Source organism: Ailuropoda melanoleuca, chromosome 4, assembly GCF_002007445.2.
Source record: "Ailuropoda melanoleuca isolate Jingjing chromosome 4, ASM200744v2, whole genome shotgun sequence".
Classification (NCBI taxonomy): Eukaryota; Metazoa; Chordata; class Mammalia; order Carnivora; family Ursidae; genus Ailuropoda; species Ailuropoda melanoleuca.
In genome coordinates, this window is record NC_048221.1 from 72,176,469 (window position 1) to 72,192,306 (window position 15,838).

At 49.6% G+C, this 15,838-nt stretch overlaps 1 protein-coding gene across 1 annotated transcript in view; it reads left to right on the top strand.

The window, feature by feature from the left end:
* Window positions 1–15,838, top strand: part of PRKCE (protein kinase C epsilon) — a 480,453-nt gene that overhangs the window by 303,804 nt on the left and 160,811 nt on the right. Inside the window, exons 5-6 of the mRNA XM_002912411.4 lie at window positions 1,003–1,088; window positions 4,802–4,931. Coding sequence (XP_002912457.1) covers window positions 1,003–1,088; window positions 4,802–4,931 — 216 coding nt within the window. The remainder of the gene's footprint in view (window positions 1–1,002; window positions 1,089–4,801; window positions 4,932–15,838) is intronic.

Genomic DNA, 15,838 nt, shown 5'->3' on the forward strand with positions numbered 1-15,838 from the left:
GTCTCTGCACCTTTCCCAGTGAGATGCAACCATTTGAGACCCTTCAAAGGCCCCGCTCTGCGCTGAGCCGAGCTCCATGTATCCTCTCAGCCCCCTCCCTCTCTCGCTCCCCAAAGAAGTTCCCTCACCTGCCCGGTTCACTCCTATCACTCAGAGGTCCTTGCTGATTCTCTCTCTCTCTTTTTTTTTTTTTTTTTTTTTTCTNCTCTACTGTGGAATCATTAGCTCTTCAACATTTAAGACTCACTTGAAATTATTGCATTTGTTTGTTTTCAGTTCTTTGACTAAAATGCAAGGTCGGGTTGTCCGGGATTGGAGGGTGGATGTGTGCTGTGGTCCAGGTTTCTCTGTGGTTAGAGCTGGGAGACCATTCCATCTCCTCACCCAGCCACTGGTTAAGTGGGGGCTCACCCCTGGGGGACCTGAGTAGGTTCTGTCGGACATTGCTATGTCCTTGAGGTAGCATGTGTGCAAATTGTTGCTTATCTCTCCCGCCACCACTGCCCACACTGCCCCGGGGACACTGGAGACAGGGCTGCAGGCCACTGTGAAATGAAACAAAAATGTTTGAGAACTCCTGTGCCGTAGTCTCCTGCTGCAGTGCTCGCCGTCAGGCCCACCAGCCCTGACATGATGTGGGCTGGGGCACAGGACTGTGGCGGTGCCTTTAATAGACCCGCTTCACAGAAGGGAAACTGCTCCCTGACCTTGGCGTCTAGAAGCAGAGAAATTGATCGGTCCTTCTGGAACTAGAGAAAACTGCCGATGCCCTCTGGTGTAAGTGGTGCGCTCTTCTCCAGAGCATTTAGGAAACCCTAATGGCTCTGATGGCACAGCGCTCTGAAATGACGAAGCAGGCCGGGCCTCAGCCAGGGTATTTCTTTAAGACTTGGGGACAGGAGGGGCGTGGCTCCCGGCATCCCTCTGCTGAGACCTGAATCTTGGGGTGGAAGCTTCCTGCCCCCACTTGTCGCTCAGCCTTCCGGTTTTTGCCGTTTGCAGTTTGCACCTGCGTGGTCCACAAGCGATGCCATGAGCTCATAATTACGAAGTGTGCTGGATTAAAGAAACAAGAAACTCCCGATGAGGTAAATATTTATAACATTGAAATTCGGGGCTTTCTTCACTGCCACTCGCACCCTCCCCTGCCTCCTCCATGGTTCCTGAGAAACTCCTTATCTCTCTGAGAGCCCCTTGCTTTCTCTGTTGTGTTGATCCAAGCTAAGGGAGTTGTCCCCAGCCTTCCAGCGGGCAGCGCAGTCTGCAGAACAACTGTGGTTCAGAGTCAGTGTCATGTCTGTGGCTATTAGGCCAAGGGCCATGCGATCCCAGAGCTAAAGCCCTCGAGGAAGATGTGAATTGCTTTATGTCATTATCTCATTGGAACAGTGATGTCGCTAAGTGACATGTCACTGGCTCCACACCGCTCATAAACAGGGAGAGGGACACCACACACAAGCAGGAACCGTGTCTTTATGAGGTGATGGGGGAACGGAGAGGGATTAGCAAACCCAAGACGCCCTTAGAAGGTGGGAATAACCATGCAATAATACCAGCCGACATTCATGGGGTACTTACCATGTGCTGATTTAAGTACTTCATCGTACAGTATTTAATCTCAAAACGGCCTTAACGAGAGCTATGGGATTATCACCTTCATTTTGCAACCGAGAGAGTGGAAGCACAGAGAGGTCACGTTAGCTTGCCCCAGATCACACAGCTAGTGAAAGAACCANAGTGGAAGCACAGAGAGGTCATGTTAGCTTGCCCCAGATCACACAGCTAATGAAAGAACCACGTTCACACCCAGGTTCCATAGTCTGAGCCCTTGACCACTGGACTTCATTGTCTCTTATTCNTGGAAGCACAGAGAGGTCACGTTAGCTTGCCCCAGATCACACAGCTAGTGAAAGAACCACGTTCACACCCAGGTTCCATAGTCTGAGCCCTTGACCACTGGACTTCATTGTCTCTTATTCTTTCAACCTAGTATCGGATTGACTCTTAGGGAAGTCGCTAGGGGTAAGGAAGTGAGACAATTCACCAGTGAGGGTGGGTTTCTCCTAACTGTGTGATTGGGAGGAGAGTGTGAGTGTGAGGGTGGGTGTTATCTGTGTTCACAGCGGTGGATTTCAAAGGCCTGCTTTTAATTCTTGGTGAAATAGATAAGTACTGTATAATTACAGGGCATTAGAATTGGGGGTCAGAGAGACGCTAGGTGGGTTTATAATCCAGTGGATTTATAGTTTGGCTTCCAAAAGGAGAAACTTACAGGGCCTTTGCTACTTAAAAATAATTCACCCAGGTGGCATCTTGGCATCTGAATTATTTCCTTTCCTTTATCTCCTTTCGCTTTCACACTGTCTCTGGAAAGCACTGAGGGACATGGCCTGGATGGAACCTTCCATGTCCCTGAGGGGCAGGCAGCCCAGGGCACCAAAGTTGTTTGCAGGGGCTTTGCTGTCTTGGTGGAAACTGCAGGGGCTCACCACCTGGGCCTCCTGGCTCCTGTGCCAGGGTCCAGAGCCCAAGTACATTGTTACACTTGTTACTTAGACAAATAAAGGAAAGGCAGGTGGCTGGCTTGCGATCTGTCTCCATTGCGCCCTGTGGACAATCTCTGAGCCCTTCCTCTGTGCCAGATACTGCCACGTCCCATGGAAACAAAGAGGAGCACATGATTGCTTCCCTCCAGAATCTCACAGGTTTCTTCCACTAGGAGCCCTTACAGGTTTCTAAAGCTCTGCCGTTTATCTCCTTGGAGGGAAAATTCCCAAACGAGTCTGTGTCCTGCAGGTTAGAGGGTTGAGGTGGGAAATACCCCTAACAGCTGAGTCTGAGACCAACTGCTTTCTGATCGTCTTTCCTGGCCTGTTGGCAGCGAATAGAAGTCCCCAGTGAGGTGTGTGCCCAAACGTGGCATGTGTCCCTAGGGAGAGAAATTGCCAAGGATTAGGGAACAGGGGCTGTCGGTTTCTCCGCCTTGTGGAGTAATTGCCTATCCCTGGTCTCACAGGGCCAGGCTCCCAGAGCATTGGTGTACCCTTGGGGGGTGACGGATGAGCCCTCTGTGGGGTCCAGCACTGCTGGGGGGCATGCTTTCTTCCTGTAACTGCCTGCATGTGCACACACGCACACACACCCCAAATCACAGAGCTCTAAGCACCAGGTGTCTAATGTCTTCCTGTTATAAGTTGCTCTGGAGCTTTTGCACCACGAACACCCAGCTGATGTTCTCTCCCTGCTTCGTGCTGGTGTGTTAGTGCTGAGGACACATCTCTCCCTGCGCTTCCAAGTGTGGTGACCCCGGAAGGCTGCCCTCCGTGTCACCTTCCTTGCTTCTCTTCTTAACCTTCCAGTTCTGTCTTTTTGCTTTTTTCTTCCTTCCCATGACCTCTGCACTGGTCTCCCTGGGCGAGTGAGCCCCTGTCGGCTTCGTGACAGAGCGGTGTGTGCACATGCGTGCCACAGAAGCCTTGGCTTCTGTGGCTCTTTTGTGTGCCCTGTCGTCCTCCCACCATTCTCCCATACCTTAGAGCCCTTGGTGCTCCCAGCTGAGGGTCACACAGCTCTCCCTGCTTCCCGCCCTCCTCTGAGTTCCTGGACACTCCCCCACCTCTTCACCTTTGTCTGGCACCCACATCCCTGTGAGGCTCGTCCTGGGACCCCCGAGTCTGTTCGCGGCGTGGGTCCTCCATGTCTTCAGTAATTGAGGGAAAGAGTGGCTACGGTGATCCACACCCTTCGGGGCGAGCAAGCGGACATAGGGAAGGAGAGCCCAGGAAGGTGGACCATGCCAATGACCCCTTGCTTCCATGTGTCTCATCTTCCCCACAGCCCTGTGACGTTAGGTGGGATGGGGCTGCCATCTTTGTTTGCCAGATCAGGAATTTGAAGCCCCAAGAAGTGAGGAAACTTCCAAGACCTCACAGGTGGTTGGTGGCAGACCCAGGCCTGCAGATCAGAATACCCGGACTGCCCCCCCTGCCCCCGCTCCCTGGTCCTTCCCCATCCACCTCACTGCCTTCTCTTTACTCCTTTTAAATAATCTCTAAGTGGCAGCACGGTGGTTAAAAGGCCTGGCTCTGAATTCACACTCGTGGGCATCAAATTCTGACTCTGCTGCTTATCAGCTTACAGGCGTGCTTCTTAATCTCATTGCGCCTTAATTTCCCCAGCTGTAAACTCCGGCCAGCAAGGGCACCTGCCCTGCCGGGTGCTGGTGAGGTTTAACTGCGATGGTGGTACCTGGCCTGTAGGCAGTACCCATGCCTTCATGCCCTCAGTGCTCACTGCTCTGGATTAGCAGTCTTCACTACAGTTCTCGCCTGTCCGAACTGATGACCTGCTGTTTGCACAGCTGTGCTGGGTCTTCAGGGCATTTATAGAATCCATCCGCCATCAAGCTGCCCAAAGAAAGCCTAGGTGCGGCCTCCAGGCACAAAGCAGTGTTGAGAACACATGGTGACATCTCATGAACAGCCAAAATGTGAGGTGCAAATTGAGTGCCGTGTGCTATGAGAGCTGGAAGCCTGCAGTCCTGGAGGGACCGCACCAGGGAGCAGACCTGACCTCTCAAGGTCCAACAGAGAGGTGGAGAATGAGCTAAGGACATCGGGAGCAAAGGCCCTGGAAGGTTCTCTGCACCTGGTTTCTCGGGGAAGCTTTCAGAGCCAAGCTCCAACCTGCCCCCTTCAGTGGCCAGGCCTTCTGAGAAAGCCAGCCTGTAGGAGCGCCAGCAGTAAGCAGGCCACAGTGTGAACGAGCTTGGCAGTGACCCTGTGTTTTGCTGTCCCTGCAGGTGGGCTCGCAGCGGTTCAGCGTCAACATGCCCCACAAGTTTGGTATCCACAACTACAAGGTCCCCACCTTCTGCGACCACTGTGGGTCCTTGCTCTGGGGCCTCTTACGGCAGGGGTTGCAGTGCAAAGGTAAGGCGCTCTGGGCCCTGCCCTCATGCCCCCATACTCCCGTGACCCTTCCATCTCCTCTTTTTTGAAAACTCTTTGTTCCCAGAGCCTCCCAAGTAAGTTCTGGGTTTGGCCGGAGGACGGAGCCCAAGCCCTTGTTAAGCTCTCGTTAATGGGAGTGGATTTGTTCAGCAATCTCTGTGCAGAGAGTGGCCAGGGAAACTCTGTAGAGGGAATGCCAAGAGGAAGGTGTGCTTCCTCTGTCTTTAAGACCATGAGCAAGCTGGAGGAGGGGGGACAAATTGAGTCTATAAAAATGGAGAAATAATTTAAGGAAAAGATACACTGGAGCAGAAGGGAAGGCAAAATCCTGGAGTGAGGCCCTGAAATAAGTAATGGATATCCTTCTGTCACAATCTGTGCTTCCGGGCTGACTCTGGGAAGGAGCCGTGCTAGGACGCTCTCACAGATGGTATCTTACTGAGCCTGCACAGACCTGTTATGGAGATGATGTTATGCCCATGACCCTGAGGCTCAGAGACCTAGGAGACTTGTTCATGTCACAGCGCTTAGTAGCAGAAATAATGTTTGAACCTTGACTCTTGAGTCTGAAGTTCCTTCCTGTTTCCTGCTGTCCTGCTCATGAATTGTCTTCTGCTCAAACGAGATGGGTAACAGCACATGATCAGATGGGAAGGCGGGAACATGCTCTGGGGCCCTGAATGGGGTGCTTGGTTCCATGAGCTGGTCCAGCTGGCCCACAGAGTTGGACGTCCACGAACTGTTGGGGCAGAATATCTCATGGCTTTGTACTGAATATATGATTAATAAATTCCTATTATGGAAAAATTAGAGAGGTCAAGTATAAAAAGAAATACTGAGGCCACGAACAGATTGGTCATTGAAGGGATCCCAATGCAAAATTACGACGATTAGAAATCAAGTCTGTATGTAGTGAAGAGAAGGGCCACATGCACCCCAATGTTCATAGCAGCATTGTCCACAATAGCTAAATAGTGGAAGGAGCCGAGATGCCCTTCAACAGATGACTGGATTAAGAAGCTGTGGTCCATATATACAATGGAANAAAAAAAAAGAAATCAAGTTTGTAGCTGCAGAGGGAATAAAGAGAGGGAGAGTAAAGAGATATTGAGGAGTAGTTTATTGGATGTGTGACCAGATCCATCTGGGGGGGACGGTGACACCATCCACTGAGAGAGGAGTTTCCAGAGGGAATGCAGGTTGGAGGCAAAGGTGGTGGAGCTGAGTTAGGGCCATGCCAGCCCCGAGGTGCCTGTGCGAAATCTCCACGGAGCTGTCGGGCTGTTGCACGTTCTCACTGAAGTACGGGGGGAGGTCTCCACTCGGGCTCTGTCCATGTGGTAAAGGTATAGTAGTAGTAGTGGAAGCTGTAAAGTCGGTGTCCTCCCTGGAAGCACCTTGAGTGTGAGGAGAGAAGGTAGCACCGTGGGGTTTGGGGGAGGAAGGTGACCGGCTTCCAAGGACGAGCCTGCACAGGCAGTGGGAGGACCTCAGAGGCGGAGGAAAAGTCTTGAGGGATGGCATCATGGAAGCCAAATGAGTAGAGATTATTTAAAAAAATGTTTAAAGGAAGTGATAAGTGGTGCCAGATGATTCCAAGAGGTCATTGACGGTAAGAAGTGGAACATGGGGCTGGATTTAACTCTTAGGAGGTGACTAGCGACCTCGACAGGAGTGGTCTTGGTGGGATGGAAGCTGGCTGTGGAGGCTGAAGCCAGAAGGGAAGATGAAGTCTTCTCTCAATGTTTTCTATAATGAGGGAGAGAGATTAGTGAGCCAGGAGGGAGAGGGGTGGGCCCGGGGGAGAAAGATGGATACCCCTCCTCCTCGCAGCCGGAGGGAAAGCCCCAGGACCAGGCCTGGATGTGGATACATTCCCTGGGTCAGGGACAGGAGGTGAGGGGACAAGAGGATCCTTTAAGTTCTCAATCTGTTGAGGGCATTGCAAGGAGAGTTCCCTGGTCTTCTGAACTGGGAGATCTCTTTCGGAGTTGAGGTAAGAAGTGGGTGTGGACGGCGTGAGAGGGGGGTGAAGGTTGGAAGTGGCTGTGCGGGGAGCTGAGGGCACCCTGACGTGGGGCAGGTGGAGGTGTCCGCTGGGGACACATCTGCCGTCCTGGGCGAGCTGCCCAGACGTTCAGACCTCCCTGTCCGTGTTCTGGCGCAGGACCCTGACAAGAAGAAGCAGGGCCCACCCAAAATCCTTTTGGATGCTAGGCGACATTAAAACAATGGAAGAGGAGGAAATAAGTGGAGCAGGACTCTCGAGTGTTGTTAATGGAGGAGCGACGCATTAGGGGAAGGTTGAGTGGGGCTGCCGGGAAGCACAGAGCCCGCTTTGAATGGGACCCTGATGAGGCCATGTCTGGTTTTCAGTAACTGTATTAATGATTGATCTATCTAGGGAATCTAAATGAAGATACTGTCCTCTCATGAATATTGACATTTTAAGAAAGCAGCCCAGATGCCCGGATGTTGCTGCCAGGGCCGTGGGGTCCCTGGATGACCCTGGAAGAAGGCAGGGCCCAGGGATATATATTCAGCTGTTTTGGCAGGCAACACTCATGTCTGCTCAAGCAAAGGCAAGGAAGAATGAGACTACCTGCTCCCAGGAGCCCAGGGCAGCGGGCGGGAGGCAGGCCACACAGACTGCGAGGCCAAGGCTGTTTAGAACACAGGGTCCCCAGCACAGGTTCGCAGATCTCCCCTCTCCTGTTCCTCTGTTACCATGATGTGCTCACTTGCCCTTGCTCCTTTCCTGCCCCTGCTACCTCCTCCCCACCCCTCAATTAACAGACTGTTTTTTAGAGCAGCTTTAAGTCCTACAGCAAAATTGAGAGAAATGTGCGGACATTTCCCATCTACGCCCATCCCCACTTGCACACAGCCTCCCCACCATCGGCATGCCCCCCACCGAGCGGTACGTTTGTTACAGTTGCTGGACCTACATGGATATATCATCACCCAGTGTTCCTAGTGTACACTGGGGTTTACTCTTGGCTTTGGGCATTCAGTGGGCTTGGACAACGATATGATGACAGGAATCCATTCTCATCCTACAGAATGCTTCCCCTGCCCCAGATCTCTCTTTTGATCCCTTCTCAACCTCAAGTCTTTTTGCCCCTGCAGCTCCTGTACCCTGTGGAGAGGCGGATATCAGAAGAGGCCAACAGGGGCCCCCCTTGCCTGGGTCTGAGTCTGCTTCTGCTGCTCTGATTGCTAAGGAGCAGAATCCAAGAATTAGAGAGCTGCCCAGGGTCCTGAAGCATCATGTTCTTGTGAAGCTAGTGCAACTCCCCTCCCCTCCCCCCCACCCCGACTCTGATCTGTGCTCCACGCCCTCTCCCACTCTAGAACCTTCCATCAGGTTCCCACCTTTGCGGGGTCATGCTGCCTTGTTCCCCTAGGCTGGGTTCCCTGTCCCTTGGTCCATGGCTTCAGCTTTGTTGCCCAACCCACTCTTGGGAATAGAGTCACATATGGTCAGTGGAACAGTTTTCTTCAGAGCTTGGGTCTCCCCCTTTGGCCTTAGCTTGCCTGAGCCTCCTGGGTTTGAAGGTTGTGCACGTACCCTCCTGAGGACTGTCCCTCTGTGGGCCAGGTAGAAGGTACGTAATCACCCTGTTGTACTGGAGGGGGATGGAGAGCTGGAGAGACTGGACTGTGTGCACAGGGGGATTCAGCCAGGGACCTGTGGGGACCCACCTGTGTCCTCTGGGCTGCCACCTCCCTGCCCACAGCCCGGAGGCACCAGGCCCTAGGAGGATGCTCACAGACCGTCGTTGCGTCACCGAGCTCCTTCATCAAGGGTGGAACTCTGGCACTAAGTGAGCAGACAAAATATATCGTTCCTGTCTTTTTTCTTGGGATTCAAGTGCTTGTAGAATCTGAGTCTCTGTCCAGACTCATTCGTGGGTCTGCCTGAGTCCCCCAACCACTGTTAGACCAGAGACTGGCTTCAAACCTTCAGATACCAGCATCCGTCACTAAGCCCCTGAAGCATTTGAATCCTTTCTGTTCTTCACTTTATTTTAACCTCGCTGCTTCCCCAAACTGACCTCCCCTGCACTGTGAACCTCTCTAGCCCTTTTGCACCTATGTTTTATGTTTCCACTGACACATGGAGTCTCCCCCTGGGGGAAAGACACCCGAGACCTTATGATTTTTGTTTTCTTCTCTGAAGAAGGTGAGCGGTTCTCACTTGCTTTGTAGCCCACCTCCCATTTCTCCTCCACCCATGATCCCACACTCACATCTTCAGCCCAGCTTCCCTGAAGTCCTCAGTACCGAGGGGCAAGTTAGCAGAACGCCAGAGCTCTCTACACAGCTCACAGTGTGCCCTGTGGGGAGCTGTGGAAGCCCTGGTTTTTTCTCGTCCCGTGTGAGGTGGGCCCCCTGCGCCTGCCTGTCTGCTCGGATTGCAGCTCTGTTCCCAGGCAGGGGTGAAGGTACACTGGAGAAAGATCTGGCTCAGAGATTCCTGAAGAATCCCCTTCCCAGTCCCCTGCCTTTCTTTGAGAGCCCATCTTAATAACTGCTAAGATCCAAGGCTGCTTTCATGGTCTAAGGGGCCAGAGTATCACTTGCTCTCCAAGAGGGGATGAGGAAGGGGCCATTTTATTTGAGGACCAGTGACTTAGGGAGTTGTGGCCCATCGAGATCACAGGGTAAGAATCTGGGTAGCTTATCTGGTCGGGGTTGCATTATTACCTGGCTGGGCAGTGGTAGAGAAGTCATTCTGGCTGGGTGACCCTGGGCTTTCTTCTAACCTCCTGTCTTTGAGAACTGTAATGAAAATAATGAACTGAGTGATCTTAGCTGCAAACTTCTTGCAGTGGCTGTGGGAGGTCAGAAAGACAAGAGAAAGGCAGAGTCTTCCATCCCACTTTCCCTCCCTCCCTCCCTTCCTGCCTTCTTCCTCCTTCCTCCCTCCCTTCCTCCTTCTTCCATCCCTCCCTTCTTCCTTCTCTTTCTCCCTTCCTCCTCCCTCCCTGCCTGCCTTCCTCCTTCCCTTCCTTCCTCCTCCCTTCCCTTCCCTTCCCTTCCTTTTCTTTGCTTTGCTTTCCTTTCCTTTCCTTTCCTTTCCTTTCCTTTCCTTTCCTTTCCTTTCCTTTCCTTTCCTTTCCTCCTTCCCACCTCCCTCTTTCCTTCCTCCCTTTCTACTTCCCTGACTTCTTCCTCTCTCCTTCCTCTCTCCTCTCTTCCGTCCTCCCTCCTCTCTTCCTCCTTCCTCACTCCTTCCTCTTTCCCTCCCTTCCTCCCTTCTTCCTTCCTTCCTTCCTCTTCCTTTCCTCTCCTCTCCTTTCCCTCCTACCCTTCCTTTTCCTCCCTCCCTCCCTTCCTTCTTCCTCTCTCTCTCTCTCTCTTTTTTTAAGTGTTTTGGATATTTAAAAAACCTTAAACACAGAAAAAAGGATTTTTATTCTCATCATTTCTGAAAATGTTAGTCCTTTATTATTTTCCTAACAGCTAGGCTCCTTGTCATAACTTCAAGTTTTGTTTGTGTTTTTAGAATGAAAAAAAAAAGAACACAAATAATATGTAAATAATTCTCATCCTAAAGGATTCTAGCAAGACCTAAGTATCTACATATGAAAGACACTAAAGTCCTTCTTTTTGTTCTCTTTCTACTTCCATCTGTAGACTTAATTCTCAGGGTCCTTCCATTGCTGTCTTGTGTATGTTTGCTTCATGGATCCCTGAACTCAGTCACTTGCTCATTCGCTCACTCACTTACTCTGGGTTAGGTATCTATTGCTGCATAACAAATTATTCCAAAATCTAGTGGCTTAAAATAACCAGTGTTATATCAGAGTTTCTATCTAGATGCAGCCCAGCTGAGTGCTTCTGACTTGGGGTCTCTCCTGAGCTTGTCAGCAGGCTGACAGCTGGGGCTCTGTTCTCATCTGAAGGCCTGACTGGAATAGGATCCCTTCCAATCTTGCTCATGTGGCTGTTGGAGCCCCAGGTCCCTTTTGGCTGTGGCCAGGCGATACATCTGGTCTCTGCCACATGGGCATCTGCATCGGGCACCTCGCAATATGGCAGCTGGCTTCCTTCAGAGCAAGCAAGCAAGCAAGCGAGTGAGGATGCCCAGAGCAGAAACCACGGTCTTTTGTAGCCTAATGTCAAAAATGGCATCCCATCACTTTTGACATTTTCTGTTCATGAGAACAGATGACTACATCTGGCACACACTCAGTGGGAAGGAATGACATAAGGCCATGGATGCCAGGAGATGGAGATCACTGGGAGCCATCTCAGAAGCTATCCATGCTCCCCTCGCCCCACACACCCATGCACCCCTACACACACACACACACACACGCACACACACACACACACACACTCAATCAATCCCCTTCTCTGTGAGGGCTACTCTGACCACCCTTTTAAAAACTGAAGCTCTCATCTGTTACCTTCTGTCACCTTCCTCTGCTTTCTTTTTCTTTGTTATACTTATCACCTTCTAATATTGTAAATTACTTCTATATAAGTAATTTATTTCTCTCCACCCTTCAGAATATAAGGCAGAGAGTTTTTCCCATCCATTTTGCTGTTTCCCCAGCATCTACAACAGTGCCTGACACATTGACTCTCAATAAATATTTGTTAATTAAATCCTCCATGCATCATTATGTAATTCGCTTTTCCGCCAATATGTCTTAGAGTGTTTCCACGTCAGTATGTATAAGTCTACTTTATTCTTTGTAATGGCTGCTTAATATTCCAATTGTGAATATTCCATTATTTAAACATTGCCCTTTTGAGGGACGCTTGCTTGTTTCTGCGTCCTCACTATTTTATGCAGCTGCAAATACCCTTACACATGCATCTTCCTGCTTATGTATGAATAGTTACGGAACAAAGACCCCAGAAGTCCTTCAATAACTTTAAGCCTTGGTCTTTCTGTGCTTGAATCACAGGAGGAGGTAATTACATAAGGGGACTTTCGTTTGTTTGTTTTTAAATAAAGTCACGTTAACTGACTGCTTTCCCTTCTTTTGCCTTGGCACTGGATTTTACATGATTGGAAAATGCTTGCATAGGGAGTTTAGGATTTCAGACACCTTTTCCCTCCTGGGGTCTGGTCTCAGAGGTGCCATTGTGCTCCTACTCATTCTGCTACTCTCCTCAGAGTCAGTGTTCTTTTACAAGCTTGGCACCCTGCTTTGTGCAAGGCATGGAGGGCTTGGAGATAGAGCATTACCTCAACTTTTAGAAACTTCCACTTGGGTGCTAAACACGAACAAGTTAAATAATAGACAGTAAGTCAAGCAGCCAATCAGAAATAAGTCTGAGCAATTCGTGGACAAGAGAGGCCCTCAGGACTCAGGTGGGCAGGCCAGGCTTTGGGAGAGAAGGGGCTTCAGCTACACCGTGAGGGAGGAGAAGGACGTAAACAGGAAGGAGGGCAAAAAGGAAGACATTTTAGGTAGGCAACCACTTGTAAGTTGAAGGCATGGAAGGAAGAAGCAGTTGGGTGCTAAGCACTGAGCGCCACAGGAGTCTGCTTGGTTGACTTGGATTCCTTTGCAGGAACACCTGGCAGTGCCTGGGGCCATGCTTCCAAGGTTGGTGGAGGGTTTTGTCAGAGTTTTCATCCAAAGAATGCTAAGCAGCAGACAGTTGGCCAGTCTCTGGAAAGTTTTGAATGATGGTTCCAGTGTAATCAGGACGTCCAAATCTCTGTCTGGTGACTTTTGGTACCCACCGTGACCCCCAGGCAGTTCCCCTCTACCCTCCCTTCTTCCTCTTCTGCCTGGGACTCTACAGCCTGTCACTCCTGCCCTTGCCAACTTGTATTACCCAGTTACAGAGCTTCCTGTTGACAATTGTTTGTCCTCTGTCTCCCAGCTTGGCTTGGCCGATTATAACCTGTCGTGAAGTCAAACCAGTGCCCTGGCTTACGCTCAAGGGCCAAATCACCCTCACGTAAAGAGATTTCTGCCGGACACACAGGCCTGCGTCTCTCCTTAGGCGTGGCTTTGTCATTGTTCTCAGAAGGTCATCTGCTTGATTGGAAAAAATTCCCGACAGCCTGACCCACCTCAGCGCAATCCTCAATCTTTGCTAATAGGGCACAGACATGGCAATAAAATCTCTCCAAAGGCTGGTAGAATGGATGATGGGAAAGTAGGTCGTATCTGCAGTGCCACCCAGAACGGAGTAGGAGCTCCACAAACATGAGTAACTGGGTGCGAGTAGAATCATGATTTTCCTCTTAAAAGAGCCCCAGCAAGCCTGGGCCATTTCTTCCCAGCATGAATTACCTGGGTGAAACCACCGGAAATGAACATTCAGGGCAGCCTGGACAGGGAAGCCTTCAAGGGCCAGGATTGGCAGCCCAGGGCTAATGGCCCTTGGCCTTGGTGTTCACCAGCAGTGGTGGGGTGAGGAGGTGGGGAAGGACAGTTTGGGTGGTTAGTTTGGTCCCCATTAATGTGAGTGAACCTTCAGGTTTTTTTGGTTCCAGGCAGCACGTCCACTTTCTTTTACTGGTCTACAGCCTCTGGGGGTCACCCCCCAGCCTCCAGGGGACCCATTATGGCTGCTGAACTATCTCAAGTTCACCTTCCTCAGCCAGCTTTGTTCTCATGTTTCCAGACTTTTCAAAGCACTTTCGAAGTCACTATCTTTTTTTTTTTATTTAAATTCAATTAGCCAATATATAGTACATCCTTAGTTTCAGATGTAGTGTTCAGTGATTTGTCAGTTGTTTATAACACCCAGTGCCCATCACATCACCCAGTTACCCCCTCCCCCCACCCACCTCCCTTTCCACAACCCTCAGTTTGTTTCCCAGAGTTAAGAGTCTCTCATGGTTTGTCTCCCTCTCTGATTTCTTCCCATTCAGTTTTTACTATCTCGTGGCATCTATTTGAACTGACACATCATTGGGATTTTTTTTTTTTACATAATAAGAAAATTATATGGCTCTCCCGGGGAAATAACAGAGTTCTTACAAATAGAAAGCAAAATTTGAGGGAAAAAACAGAGTTTTAAAAGTAAAAAAGTGAAGATGTCCCCAAAGACCATTTCCGTTCTGCTGACCATCAACGCACACTAATTGTTTTGTTAGGACAGGCAGGTTTAGCGTTTTAACAGCAGAGGGCGCCAGAGCCCAAATTGTATGGCTCCATTGCCCTTGCTAAGAAATTCTGTTGATTTGGTTGCTTTGTTCTTGTCCTTTCTGTCACCTCATGAAGAGGCAGAAGAAGGCATTCATGGGGCTGGTGGGCAGGAGTAGGTAAGGTGAGCTGAGTGTCAAAGGGTAGCTGCTGCTACGGGGAGTGGGACCGGGAATTTAGAGCAGAGTGCTGGGAGTACATGATGGGCCTGGGGATTTCCAGGCATCACTAGCAATAATTCAGTGAATCAAGTAAGTGCCATGGCTAGGCTGTGGTGGAGCTTTCTTATATGTTTATATTGTCTGAGAAAGGCCCCTCCTATCCGCACCCCTACCCTGCACCCACATCTTTGGTTCTATGGACACTTTGAGCTCCGAAGCTCAGCTGAGCTCCCACCAGAGCAGTACATTTATTACAGTTGGCGGACTTACACTGACCCATTATTAATCAGTTTACGTTACGGTTTGCCCTTGAGGTTGTGCATTCCGTGAGTTTGGACAAACGTATAATACCCTGATTTCACCATTATAATAACACAGAATAATTTCACTGCCCTAAAAATCCTCTGTGCTCCTCTGCTTCCCCCCCCCCAACCACTGGCAACTACTGAGCCTTTTACAGTCTCCATAGTTTTTCTTTCCCAGATATCATATGGTTGGAATCATACAATATGGAGGCTTTCCCGATTGGCTTCTTTCACTTTGCAATATGCATTTAAGGTTACTCCGTGTCTCTTCGTAGTTCAATGGACCATTTCTGTTGAGTGCTGAATAAGATTCCGTTTTCTGGGTGTACCACAGTTTATCCATTAACCTGATCGTCAACATGGTTGTTTCCAAGTTTCAGTGATTATGAATAGAACTGCTGTAAATATCCATGTGCAGATTTTCATGTGAATGTAAGTTTTCAGCTCATTTGGGTAAATACCAGGAGTATGAGGGCTAGATTGGATGGAATAGCATGTTTAGTTTTGGAAGAAACTGCCCAACTACCGTCTTCCAAAGTGACTGTACCATTTTGCATTCCCACCAACAATGAAGGAGACTTCTTGTTGCTTCATACATACCTTCACCAGCATTTGGTGTCAGTGTTTTGGATTTGGACCATTCTTAGAAGCTGTGGTGGTATCTTCATTGTCGTTTTAATTTGCACTTCCCTCATGACATATGGTGTTGAGCATCTCCTATGCTTGGATGCCATCTGGATATCTTTGGTGAGGTTTCTGCTCAGGTCTTTTGCCCAATTTTGAATGGATGATTCCTTTTTTTATTGTTTAGTTTTAAGAATTCTTCGTGTATTTTAGATAATAGTCCTTTATCAGATGTGTCTTTTGCAAATATTTTCTCCTAGTCTGTGGCTTATCTTCTTATTTCTTGATACTGTCTTTTACAGAGTGGAAGTCTTTAATTTTAATTACATCCAGCATATCAATTCTTTTTTTCATCGATCATGCTTTTGGGTTGTATTTTTTTGTTAAAGATTTTATTTATTTATATGACAGAGAAAGAGACAGCCAGCGAGAGAGGGAACACAAACGGGGAGTGGGAGAGGAAGAAGCAGGCCCCCAGTGGAGGAGCCCGATGTGGGGCTCGATCCCAGGACTCTGGGATCAGGCCCTGAGCTGAAGGCAGATGCTTAACGACTGAGCCACCCAGGTGCCCCTGGGGTTGTATTTTAAAAGTCATTACCATACCTAAGGTCACCTAGATTTTCTTCTACCTTCTAGGAGTTTCATAGTTTTGAATTTTATTTTTA